General features: G+C 40.0%; 1 protein-coding gene across 8 annotated transcripts in view; it reads right to left on the bottom strand.

The window, feature by feature from the left end:
• The window catches only part of dmxl1 (Dmx like 1), a 76,635-nt gene that overhangs the window by 51,403 nt on the left and 11,936 nt on the right, over nucleotides 1-13,296 (bottom strand). For 7 of the 8 annotated variants that reach the window (XM_078170622.1, XM_078170623.1, XM_078170624.1 and 4 more), the window contains exons 7-17: nucleotides 12,484-12,550; nucleotides 11,412-11,596; nucleotides 9,454-9,658; nucleotides 5,249-5,429; nucleotides 4,154-4,330; nucleotides 3,748-3,989; nucleotides 2,041-2,758; nucleotides 1,405-1,526; nucleotides 853-942; nucleotides 305-407; nucleotides 44-163 (exon numbers count right to left, since the gene is read on the bottom strand). In XM_078170622.1, the coding sequence (XP_078026748.1) occupies nucleotides 44-163; nucleotides 305-407; nucleotides 853-942; nucleotides 1,405-1,526; nucleotides 2,041-2,758; nucleotides 3,748-3,989; nucleotides 4,154-4,330; nucleotides 5,249-5,429; nucleotides 9,454-9,658; nucleotides 11,412-11,596; nucleotides 12,484-12,550 (2,210 nt within the window). The remainder of the gene's footprint in view (nucleotides 1-43; nucleotides 164-304; nucleotides 408-852; nucleotides 943-1,404; nucleotides 1,527-2,040; nucleotides 2,759-3,747; nucleotides 3,990-4,153; nucleotides 4,331-5,248; nucleotides 5,430-9,453; nucleotides 9,659-11,411; nucleotides 11,597-12,483; nucleotides 12,551-13,296) is intronic. The other variant, XM_078170626.1, reaches the window with a different exon arrangement.

Genomic DNA, 13,296 nt, shown 5'->3' with positions numbered 1-13,296 from the left:
CCCACATCCTGTGAAGCTCAAGTCTGTTGTTCCAAGTACCCACCCATGGTGATGGGTCGAGCAGCAAGGTGGAGATGCCACATGTGGAGGAGCGAGCGACCTGTCGGGGTCAATTCGACCACCACAAGGAAAAACCGTGCTGAGAAGGCTGCCTCGCTGGAGGCTGCAGGAGAAAACACAGACACACAGAGAATATCAATGAGCAGCGCTGCTATTAATGAGTTTGAACGTGGTGCAAATGTTTGATATTTAGCCTTAAAAATAAACATTTTAAAGTACTTAGAAAAATTAGTTCTGTCAATACCAGTGTGAGGAGAAGCCAGGGTTTCTTGTGCGCACTCTGTTCTCTCTTTGCCAAGGATCAGATCCTCCTCAAAAACATGCAGGAGTTGGGTCTCCTTCCCCTGCTGTGGAGAACAACAGCAGCCATTATCAAACTACATCAGATGCAGACCCCGAACAACTTGCTTCATCCACTGTGAATCCCACATGAAGACACACTGACACAGACACAAGTTGTGTTAATGTTACACGAACATGCACAAGTGCACAAGTGCACACATGCACACACCAAAACCACCTGAGGGGATGAAAGAAATTTTGCTCTGCACCTGTTTTTGTTTTATCATAGTTGACCTTTCACAGAGACTCAGAAGTCTACTGGTGGTTCAGAATTCAACTATGGCTTATTAATACATGACAGTTTATATATCCATTATATCAGGGGAGAAGTTTCTGTAAATATCTTTTCTATCCAAGAAGTCTCTTTCTACTATTAGACGAACATGACTAAAGAGAGAGGGGAAGTGAAATTTGTTTGAATACACTCCACTTCTCTTAAAGTATACTTACAAAGTCAGTGATGGCATCCAGCTCTATAATACACCCTGGTTTTGCTGTGGATTGCTGGCTGATGATGTTGAACACCTCCCCAACAAATTTCTACAGGAAAGAAAAATGTTCACATTATTTGGGCACTATTGCATAGTGAAAACATACAATCAGTGTGCCAGTTGTGCTTCAGAAGATGAGAAAAATATAACTATTATCTGCGCTGAAAGCAATGATTTGTTTATATGCAGTGCAAGAAAGAATATTCTTACAAAAACATTGATGTTGTCTAATACATAATAAAAACAAAAAATCAGTTGTCACTTCTTGATGAATTCAAGATCACTGCTTCTCATCTTATTTCTCAAGTGTGTCCTGCAACTTTTTTTACCAAGTCATACCAAGCTAACACGAATGAAGTTGCGAGACTACAAATTAACATCACATTATTACCTCACTGATTCTTTAAGGGTCCACAGGGAAACACTGACATGCTGTTATTGGTGTGTATAAAAAATAGTCATTGCGATGCTGGCTGTACCCTGCAGAGTTTGTTGGAGTTTGACGACTTACTGATATCTCAGGATTGGAGAGCTCACTCAGGAGTTTCTTAGCTTCGATAACGGCCTGATACAGCCTGAGTGAGTGGCCGTCGCTCGCAACGAAGCAGGCGCTGGGAGAGTTACAATATACACCTACAGAGAGAGCAAAAGAATGAAAATGAACGATGGCTGCTATTAGTTTTTTTTTTTTTCGAAATAAACATAAAATCAAAAGACACAGCAAATATGCAGAGCACTATGGTAAAGTACATTTAACAAACAAATATTGAAAATATCAAAGATTCCTTTTAAAAAGTCATTTGGACTACGTGCACTCCAGCAATAATGTTATAAGTGGGATTCTATTCGGAAATTTTAGAGCCTTCAAGGACTTTATGGAGTTGAAATTAGTTGTTTTTCACAAAAAGTAGAGTAAATCTGACACAAAAATGTCCTAAAAAACATATCTACGGGGATTTTATGCCCCAAAGCTATTCTCATCTGATCAAAGTTATTCAGAGAAAGATCATTTCCTTCATATTACTGGACCAAAATAACTGGTGAATGAAAGCTATTCCAAAATGAACCTGCTCTTACTTGACTGATTACTGAATACTTTAACTGCTGATGCTTCAACAATCTACAAAAAACAAAAATATTTTCTCACCTAAACAGCTGCTGGGAATGAGCGTGGGCAGCCAGGCTATATTAGCAAATGCTGATGCATGGAGAGAATTGATCCGAGCTAGCTCTGAAACCCCGCCTGACAAAGACAGCGGGCCCACAGGGTCAACTCTCCATAAAATCAGCTCACTGTAGATCGCATTGGGATCCTGGGAAACCACACCCAGGGACACCCTGCTAGGCCATGACCCTCGGGGCATGGACGCTGGCTGAGAGAAACCGGAGGAGTAGGCGTCTGGAGGAGCCAGGATGCTGTCTGCCTCTGGCGTCCTCAGGGCATTGTGGTGTGAGGTGGTGAGGAGGAGAGGGAGCAATGAGTGACAGGCCAAGTCATTTAGGTGGAAGCGGTGGCCACAGTACCGTGACTTGTGAGAGACGCTGAGCACAGCTGAGAAAGCAGAGTCCTCTGCAAAGCTGACCGCCCACTGGTTCAGGGAGCCATCGGCGTGTTTGGAGATCATAAGGACGTTGGGGGTGAAAATGCTTAGTCGAAGACTACTGCTGGGTGCAGCTTTTCCTTGACCTCCATAGCTTATTAGAGCAGATTTGGTCTGAGGCAATGTGCTCCCAGGCGGCCGCTGTCTGCCATGTTGGATAGCAAGATCCACATTCTTGTTGCAGGCATACATAACCACACTGTGGCTTAGGGAGATTGCATCACCTGTAGGAAACGCCACAGGGATACGGGACACAAACGACACCTGAGAGAGAAAGAGAGACATCAAAGCAATGACATCTAGAACAACCTACAGCTCTGAGTTCTGAGTTGGTGATAAAAAGGACTCAGTCAATCAGGTAAGTCTATTTTAGCTTGAACTGAGCATACATTATGAAACAGCTTAGGTTCCTATGTGAATGTGGTAATGACACAGGTGGCACTGACGCTCATGACTTCATTTTTTAAAAAGGGTTAGCTCAAATCAAAGGGCTGAAATTCTCCATTAAGAAGTTGAGTGACAACTGGCTGTCTGAAATTAGACAGCAATGGAGACTCGAGGGATACAGCCTTACTCAAATGGCCCTTCATATATGTAAAAAATAATAATGTTTGACAATACTTATGCTGATAGTAAAAGCAAGAACCAGTCTGTTTTATCTAATTAAAGCAGCCGGGCCTAATCAACCTGAATGCCAATGAAAATTGGGATTATTTCAGCTGCCTTGCCTGACTGACTAACTGCCATGTCATGAGGCTCTCATTATTTCCCCACTAATAAAAATGCATCGAGGGACTTCTGAATATGATATGAAGTCACACATAATTAGAATATAATTGTCTGAACGGCTGGATGAGAAGCCACTGAAACACGAGCTAGACCATCACAGCTGTCAGAAGGATCCACAACCTTATTGAGAAGATAAATTAATTCTTTCCCCAAGAAACCCTTCTTCAAAATGCGAAGACAAACATGTTGCTTGAAAGAGTGACCAAAGAAGAGTCTGTTTAGTTTACAGAGTTCTCTAAATTATAAAGTAAAAATATAATTAATATGTGTTTTACTTTAGTTTCACATCAGAACAGTTCTGTGTCTCTGTATTTCTTTATCAATCTTTGAAGTAGGACCATACAAATTAGGAAAAATAAAGTGGTTATTAACATTTGTAGATGGGGGATTAAGTTTGTCCACAATATACTAACATAAATTCATTATTTATTGTTTAACATTAACCACATGAATAGTGAATGTACCTGAGTTTGTCTGAACATGCCTGGCTGGTATTCATCCAACCAGTCAACATGCCAGACTAACAGCGAGCCGTCCATGGGATGGATACTGAACAACATGTCCGCCCCTTTATTCCACTCCTCTAACAGCACGTCCACCTGGTGCTTCACTGCTGCCAGAGGAAGCTCCACAGCCTCAGGTCCTTGGGAGCCACTTGGCCTGCTATTATTATCTTCCTCATCAAAGTTATCCTCGTCTTCAGGCTCTGAAAGAGAATAGAACCCACAGTGCCCAAATATAATTTCTGAAAATCAGTATCGAAGACAAAGCATCATGCATGTAATGTGAAAGTCTAGTTTCAACAGTGTTATTCATTTGCACACCCCTTCAAATAAAGTCTTAAAGCCTGATCCAAATAATTCTCTGTACCTTCATTGGAGCATTCATTCTGTTGCTCCAGGCTGCCTCGGAGCTGCTGCAGGAAGACTTCCATGGCTAAAGTGAAGTGAAGCTCTTTGTTGTTGAGCCAGTGGACAGTAAATGGACCTCCAGGTTCCTCATCATCCACAGCACTCAGAGAGGAGATAGAGGGCAGCAGTGGAATGTCTGCGATGAAGAGTTTGTGATGTTTAGGAAAAGAAGGCAAAGAATAACAGAGATTTACATGACATTGAATTTGGGGCCGTGCAGGATAAAAAGACATCTGCTGGAGCAAATTCACTTCCATGAATATGAGTACGATTTGAAGTATGCTAAAATATAATTTGAGCATGCAAATACCATTCTACAGGAGTTCTCAGCCTCAAGGCTGGAAAATGTACAAGATTTTGCCCTGATTCAGATCAAATTAAACTGCCCCACAAAAAAAACATAGAAGGACAAAATGAAAATGCCTTCTATTTACTGTGAGCAGCTCCCACTGAGAAGAAAAGCTCACTGGGATGTTAAAAAAACAACCTCAGGCAATATACAAAGTTTACACCATTTTTTGCCATGTGAAATACAGAGTTGAAGCCCTCTAACCTCTAGCTGATTTTATTTAAGCAGAGCTAACAGTTCATTCAGCCTCTGTGGTTTAGGAATAACTAATATGTTGCTTTCCTTCTCTTTAAGAAGTTAAATGTACTTTGTACTTGAGCTGCAACAATAAATTGGCATCTATTAAATTAACTGTAAACTTCTTTGATAACTCATTAATTGGTTTGAGTAATTTTTCTAAGAAAAAAAGTGAATATCTTCTGGTTTCTTTATTCCTCTGACAGTAAACTGAATATGTTTGGGTTGTGGTTATACAGTAATAAGGCATTTGAGGACGTCAACTTGGGCAGTGAGAAACACTGGTCTGCATTTTTCACCATTTTCTTGCCTTTTATAGACCAAACAACTGATCAGTTAATTGAGAAAATAACCCTACTTTGTACCATCTTGCAGCATCAAATTCTTCACTAATTTATGAGAATTTGGTGTAAGATGCTGGGTTTAACAGGATTATCAACCAGTTGCAGAAACTGTGTTTGGTCAAACCTGTGGCAGGGTTGATGCTGGCAGCGATGTGGAAGTGGCAGAGAGCGTTGGCATGGGGCATGCTGCTGTTGCTCCTCTTGTGGCTGTAGTGTCGGCCCTGATGGTGAGGCAGGGAGCTAGTCAGAGAGGGCTGGGGCACATCCCGATAAAAGCTGCCGAGCAGTGATTCTTGGAAATTTAACTGTGAAGAAAACACTAGTTATTCAAGTTAGATCATTCGTGAGCAAAACGTAATGTGTTGTGACTTCTACGAGTTCTTAAGTGCTGAAATTCTGATAAGAAAAAAGGGATGATTGTGGTTACAGAAATCAAAACCATACTGTATGAATTCAGACTGCATTGAGTATATCAATGTGCTTTTTATAACTTATAAATGTACATACAAATCACAGAGACAATAAGATCTTGCATGAATCTCCAGAGATTTAGATCCTCTTAAATTACTTGGAAAGCAGTACAGTGTATAATGTAGTTCCCTGTTCTCTCTTTCAGGCTGACACTATGATGCAGGTTAAACCTGCTTTTAAAGCTCTGTGTAAATAAATCAACCTGTGAGAACTAACAGAGCTCTGCTACCCCCAGCCTGAGCTGAGCTGCTCTGCTTTAGTGAGCAGCTCAGGATGGATGGAATCTAATTTAATGTGGATGCTTTAAGTTAAGTTTAAGTTTATTCACTTTATTAATGATTTTTGATCATTAATGATCATTAATGATTAATTATTGATTATTGATTAATTAATGATAATTTATTAAATTCAATGTTTTCACTCTTGCTTGTCAATTACACACAGGTCTGAAAGACACACACATGCACAAACAGGACCTATACATGCACAAAGTGGAGAGATCTCAGAGTGAGGGGGCTGCCCTTTGGTCAGGCGCCCGAGCGGTTGGGGGGTTCGGTGTCTTGCTCAAGGGCACCTCGGCAAGTGCCCAGGAGGTGAACTGAACTCTCCAACCACCAGTCCACGCTCCATATTTTGGTCCGGACAGGGACTCGAACAGGCAACCCTCCGGTTCCCAACCCAAGTCCCTATGGACTGAGCTACTGCCGCCCCCCAGAGACATTTAGGTTAACAGCCCAATTTGTCTAAAAAAGAGCCAGAGCAAAACAGGCAGCCTGGAAGAGTGGCTGAGCAAGAGAGGCATGTACAGGGAACTGAAATTAAACTTAATTTAATGTTGTACTTAGGTTATGTAATTTGGATTTTTTTTTCTGTTTAAAGACCTATAATTCCAGACTTGTGTATATTTGAATGCTTGCAATGTTTCCACAGGTCTGAAATACATAAAGGGTGGGCATTACCTGTGAGCACAAAAAGGATCTGCTACATGTGATATACAAATACATGTGACTTAATACAATATTTTGATTCACTGAATATTTCTGTTGATTTCATATACATGACATCATTATGCTCTTTCCTAATGATATGAAGAGCTAATCTTGATCATCTCTCTGTCTGCCTGCTTGTGTATGTGTCATCCCTTTAACAAATATGTGGAATAACTATGCTTTGTTATTTTAAAAACAAAATTACAAACAGCGGTGATCCTAAGCTATTTCTGATAATCATAGTCGATGAGCTGACTTTTAAATTTCATCATGTGGGAGGTAAAATCAGGTGAGTTTAAACTGAGCAGGGAGAAGGGCAGGAAAATCAAAAGGGTTGGCATCACTGGTATCATCATCAGATAATTTATATCATATATATCCTTTGTGTCATTATAACACACTGTCAGTGTGTTTTTTGCCAGATTCCCTTGCAGCTTGCAGAGTACAGAGATCAGATGCTGAAACTACCACTGCAGATTGCAGTCTGCTGCAGGGTTGTGTTGGGGACTGTTTCTCTCTTAATATGCAACTCCCCTAAATTTGCACCAACCACAGAGAGAGACACTATGGGAGGCATAATTTTAACAGTAGGGAAACACTGTGCAACGGGAGACCAGACTTTGACACCACATGGGCGTGTCTGGGTGCCTCCACCTTGACCACAGTAGCAAAACAAATAGGTGAGGGGTAGAGCAAGAGGAGACTGTCCACTATTTGATCATTGGAGTACGGAGTCGTTCTCTTGGATGGATAAAAAAATAAAAATAGAAAAATGCTGGGTGACCAAATATACTTTGGTGGCTGTTAACATATCTGGGCGGCCCGCCCAAGTACAGCCTATGTGTGGGAAACACTGGATTATAACAAGGTATTAACCTAGAACAGCAGATTCATATGAATTACAGCCAAGAGTTTGAAATAAAGAGCCTCTCAAGGTTTCGGGGAGATTATTTAACATAATAATGGGTTTCAATTTCACTTATTTTATGCAGCTTCTCTGGTGCAGAATGACTAATATAATAGAGCTGTAAGGCTGCAGTTTCTCCAAGTATTATTGAGATTTATGTGCTCATCACACCCTGCAAAGAAGTCCTTTGTCAAATATTGATAACAAATGTGTGTAAACTCACCATTTGAGTGCATGGGCCATACTGATGAGTACAAAGCAGATACACAGCGTGTTGAATGGTTTAATATCTATGTAGAAAATGAGACTATGGTAGAAATCCCATATCTCTGTCTCAGCTGGAGGTTCTCAAGCAGCATCCTTATCAAGAAACTTTGGGCTTAATCATCATTGATTTTGCGAGAAATCTTGTACTGTTCATCCCGCCCTGAGGCATCATATTAAAATGGACTTTAAATGGGGTCTCTCAGTATCCATTCAATTTTGGAGGGAGTAACTTCAGACTACTGCCTGGCTCATCCGGCACAGTCTGTTATTTTTAATGAATAATTCCACACATGTACTCTTACAGACTCTCCTCGAGGCACAGCGGAGAAATTTGCATACCTATTTTTCCTGTAATCTAATGTGCCCTGAGCTCTGTAAGTGCCAGTGAGGCCCATCACCATTTAAATGTCCATATCAAAATGGATGTTAAGTATTGTGTTTGAGGCCAAGCTCAGCTGTCAGCAGCAGCAACATTAGTCACTTAACACAGGAGACATCAATATTACAGATGTGAGCTAGCAGCAGCTAGACGAGACAGAAAAACAGCCATCAAAAGTCAAAGTTATCATTTTGAGGTGTTGCACAGATTACAGAAAGGAGGCCGATATTGTTCACTGGTGCTCATCTTAAGCCCTACAAAGCTTCAGAAACCACGTTCATGTTTGATAGCCAATTAATTTTCCCTTTTGACTGCACTAAGCCTCTGTTTTTTTTGTCTTCCTACCCAATCTCTCTTTGCTCTTGTTCCCTCATCTCTGCGGCACCCCAGTGTCCTACATTAGCAGAGGTGAAAATACAGTATGTCAGGGCCAAATGGGGCAAAGCAGAGATCACAGCATTTGTGCCAATTATTTTCCCACTATTAGTCCAATTAAAGGGATCATTTTTGCATTTTGTAACCAAAATAGACGGCACTCTCGCTCTGACACAGATTTAAAATTAATGCTTTTGATTCTTGCTGGCTATAGCGAGCACTTCTTTGACCTTGGTTATTTACCTCTTGTCAACATATGTCAGTGTTCACCTAACCACGTGCCTATAAATCAACAAACTGATAGTACCACTTTGAATTATTACACATATTATATATTATTATAGGATATATTCTTAAGTTAATTTTTACGGTGTGATTTGGGCTCTAATTTCTGAGTTCCTGCTCTCTTCTTGGAGAAATGTCTCAAATGATCCTATTTAGTTATATACACACAGAGTTGCCAGTTTGTTGGTAAACACATCTTTAATTATTGTGGTCTAATACAACAGCCCTGCAGTAAATTCAGCCATAATGAAGGTGATGACTTTCATTTTTAGTTAATTCAGTGCTGATTAATTCAATTTTATGGTAATTTTGGCAGCTGCAGTTATAGTGCTATTGTATTAAATTGTGTTATAATGAGAAGTGTTTCTATTTTTTTTTTATCTGTCACATTTGTATGAATAAGGATAGACTAAGTATAACAAACAAAATGCAGTACAATTGGGTCGCATTGCAAACTACAGCTTCCAAAACGACCATAAAGTTGAATCAACAACTCTCTGAAACAGTTGCAACAAAAACTGAATGTTCAAACCCTCATGAAAGAATTTATTGCAGCACTGTTGCATCAGACTGCATTAGTTTTAGCCTGTTGTACCAAAATAAAGTGTCATCTGAGTGTATTTAGAGTATTTCTAGCAAAAACTACAAAAGCTTACTTCCTGTGCTGATCTTCCATGCGACTTTCCATTGCAGGTGTCTTTCCTAGAAGGGCCAGCACATCTGGGTGCTTCACCGTGTTGGCCAGGAGCATGGTCGTTATGGTAACCCGACAGGAGACTGTCACCCGGCAACAGCGTCTCAGCCCAAAGCCGACACACATTGTCCTTACAGCAGGTGAGCAGAACATTACACACTGCGCCGCTGTAAGGAGAGAGGAAGGAAAAGGAAAGATAATGGTAAAAGGTTTCGGATGAAGTCTGGAGGGCACTGAACTAATCAGTGATGTTTTTTTTTAATTATCTGACACTGATAGTACTGTTCAGCAGCAGGTCAAAGGAGAAACATCTGTGGGGAGATTAGGTAAAGTAAAGGTCAAAAAGTGAAGATTAAATAGAGCAATAATGACTGGCGACAAAGACACAACTGAATCTAATCTCTTCTAATTACAGAAAAACAGTTTAGAGCTGCAACGTTTAGGAAGTTAATCTATTGATTATCAGTTAAAGGTGCTGTATGTAATTCTGGAGAAAGATAGGTGATTGTTAAATCTCATTTCCAGGTCCTCAAACACCACACTTTGAGTTGGTTTGGTCCAAGTACTGACCCAAAGTGTTGGTATTTGACGACCTGGGAATGAGACTCAACAATCAACAATCTTTCTCCAGAGTTACAAACAATCTACAAACAGATTGTTTAGGTCATTTTCAAGCAAAAATGCCCCCAAATGTGACATTTTCAGGTTATCTGCTGCTTTCCTTGGTCTTACATGACAATGAATTTAATATTTTGGGGGTTGGGAAATGTTAATATGACAAAACAAGACAAGTGTTGGGCTCTGGGACAGGGATACTCTATTTGCTTTGCTCCAAGGCCACTTTTGTAAAATAACAGGAGGCCAGGGGCCAATTAATAAACAAACATTTGTAGTGAATATATAAATAATTAGCCCAGGCCTCTGTTGGGGATCCAGAGGATCTTCCTCTGGCATTTGTTTTTGACAAACAGGACCTATTTGATGCCTTTTGTGTACTCTTGCACGTTTTTTACATTCAAAGTACAAAAATATTCCCAGTGTGAATCAATTTATTTTCATTGTGAATTAGAAAATGGCTGGCGGGCCCCTCAAGGATGTTGTAACAGGATTTTCTCACTGTTTTCTAATGTTTTGTAGACTAAACGATTAAAAGAGAATAAAATCTGCACATTATTCGGCAACAAATATAATCCTTGTTGCATCCTGACGCCAGTTTATTTAAAAGGGAAATGTTAAGACAACTGGAATATACAAATAGAGCAGGTTGCCACAGGTAGAGTAAAACACAATGTTTTATTATTGATAGGGTTTAACACAGCAGTAAAACCCAGATCACCACTTAAGTACTTCCTAAAGTCTAATTTATGAGAGCAAATAAGCTTAGTGAGAATTCAGCCTGAACATTACACTGTCTTAATGTCCGGGTTAATTCTCTGAGCTGATGGAAGAATAATAATAATCTCTTTGTAGTCATTTAAAAAATAATACTCCTGTATACTAAATCTGCAGTGAACTGTGTCACATTATAGTTTCAGTCGGAGAACAATTACAGGTCACAGTAGATTAGGAGTGCCGTAACAAAGCAGAGCAGAACTGAGAGCTATAGTGTAGCAAGAGACTAATACTGCACAGTGGCTGACCTATTTTGACTTTGAGAGAGCTCTGCCATTTTCACTCAGCCCACAAAATACTGTACAATGTGCAGCTAAATAAACAGAAAAATAGATGCAACTTGACGTCTACCCAGTGAAACAGGTTTTGCCATTATTGTGCAATTGTTATGCTTTTCTTGCTGTTCTCAGCTGTGTCACCTTAGGTCAAAATGAGAACATAATACCTGAGAACATAATAACTAAGAACATAAATGAATCATTGTTGCAGAGAGAGGGCTGTGGTGTGTTGCCTTGGCACTGTCCATACCGTGGCATGTATTTGCTGGTCTTCCGCCAAGTGAAGCCAGCAACAGAGCGAGGATGGGCCAGGTAGACAAAGGAAAAGGCCAACTCTCCCTGGAAACTGACACTGGGTTCTGGTGGTGTGAAGAGTCTGGAAACACTCGACTTCCATTTACTGGTGCTGTACCAAACCTTTACGAGGCAGTCGTCCTGAGAGGGGACATAAACAGAGATGTAATTGATGCCATGCTACAGGATGTGCTATCACAAGTTAAAGTCATGAGGTTAAATGCCTTAAAGGGGACCTATCATGCTTCTCCTTATTTTCTGTCATGTACATATATAATATTTCACTGTTGGCTGTGCACACTGAACATAGCCACAGTTACACATAATGAGGCAAACATATGTAAAAGAAACCCCTGTGAGCAAAAGTCTCAGGCTTCAGACCATTCTGAGTTCTCTAATTTCAACTTTTTTGTTTTTTATTTTGGCTACAAGCTGATTTCAGATCGTGGCGGACTTCTTTATATGGTCATCTGCTCTAGGCATGCCACTGAAAGCTCTGACATTACAAAGCCTACGCTGTGACATGAAACTACACACCAACATCAGGAAAGTATGTTAAGTTGGGTGCCAAATCGATGTTAATTTCCCCAATTTTGGATCATACTGTCCAGTAGTGTTTAGAAGCTTTTATTGGTGGGTTTTTTTTTTTTTTTTAACAGCAGAAAGTGCCTCTGTTCTCTGTTACAGTCATTCCCCTGCTGCACTGACAGTGTAGAGACACAGAGATACAAAAGACACAGAAACACTGATCAATCGAGCAGACTGGCTCTTTTTCCAGAGTGGGGCTGAGAGGCTAAGGCGCTACAACAGAGCGGTTCAAACTGAGGGTGAGTACAGATGTTCCAGTACAGACAGTAAAACAAACTTAACTTAAAACAAACAGACACCAAAGGTAGTACAGTATTAGTGCAGTTACACAACAGTAACACTTGAGTTTACAGTGCTGACTGCGTCAATATGAATAGCCACTGCAAACATGACTTGTACACACATATTTGCATTCAAATCCTGGTAAAGGCTTGACTTACCTGCCCAGCAGTAGCAAAGAATTCTCCATCAGGAGAGAACTTCATTAAACTAACAGGAGAGGCTGTCCTACAGACAGAAAAAACAAAACACAACAAAACAAAAAAAGAACAAATATTACAGTATTTTCAGTACTAAAGAAGTCTGTTTTTTTCAGATATAAAATATAGAGTAAGGGCAACTTTTACAATAAATTCAAGTTAATTACAAAAACAAGTAAGTTCAAAGATAGATGTAACATAATACCGGAATATTAAAAAAAAACATCACTAAACAAATCTATATTAGTTGGCTGTATTAAATTGTCTATCCAGCACAAAACTAAAAATAGTGTTGATGATGTAACAAGTTATCCAGTTTGAGTACACTTTGGGAAAACAACACTCCTGTTTATAAAAAAATCTCTTTTTTCAAAAAGAAAAAGAAAAAAAAAGCAATAAAATCACCACCTTAAGCCATATTTGCATAGGACTGGTATTACCATGGGACCTGATTTGATTCAGAAAGTACCGCCACCACATCTGTGTTTCGTGCAGCGCATTCAAACAGGATAAACAGAGTCTGTATTTTCCTCAAATTTACTGACAGTATTCCCCAGATACGGTGTCAAGGCTGCACTCTCAGCAAAGAAAGTACTGGAACAGCCTCAAAAACAGTAAGAGGACCAGGTCAGACCCAATTCAATGTCCTTATTTTGATGAACTGGACACTGCTCTAGGTCAGATCAACTGACACATCCTGTCTAACGCCCTTCTGAAGGATTTGAGCTTGCTCTTTCAGCGAATGGGTCTCCATGCTGTGTAGCAAGATGAACC

The sequence above is a fragment of the Epinephelus lanceolatus genome, chromosome 9 (genome assembly GCF_041903045.1).
Source record: "Epinephelus lanceolatus isolate andai-2023 chromosome 9, ASM4190304v1, whole genome shotgun sequence".
Taxonomy (NCBI): domain Eukaryota; kingdom Metazoa; phylum Chordata; class Actinopteri; order Perciformes; family Serranidae; genus Epinephelus; species Epinephelus lanceolatus.
This window is presented reverse-complemented; position numbering and strand designations above follow the sequence as displayed.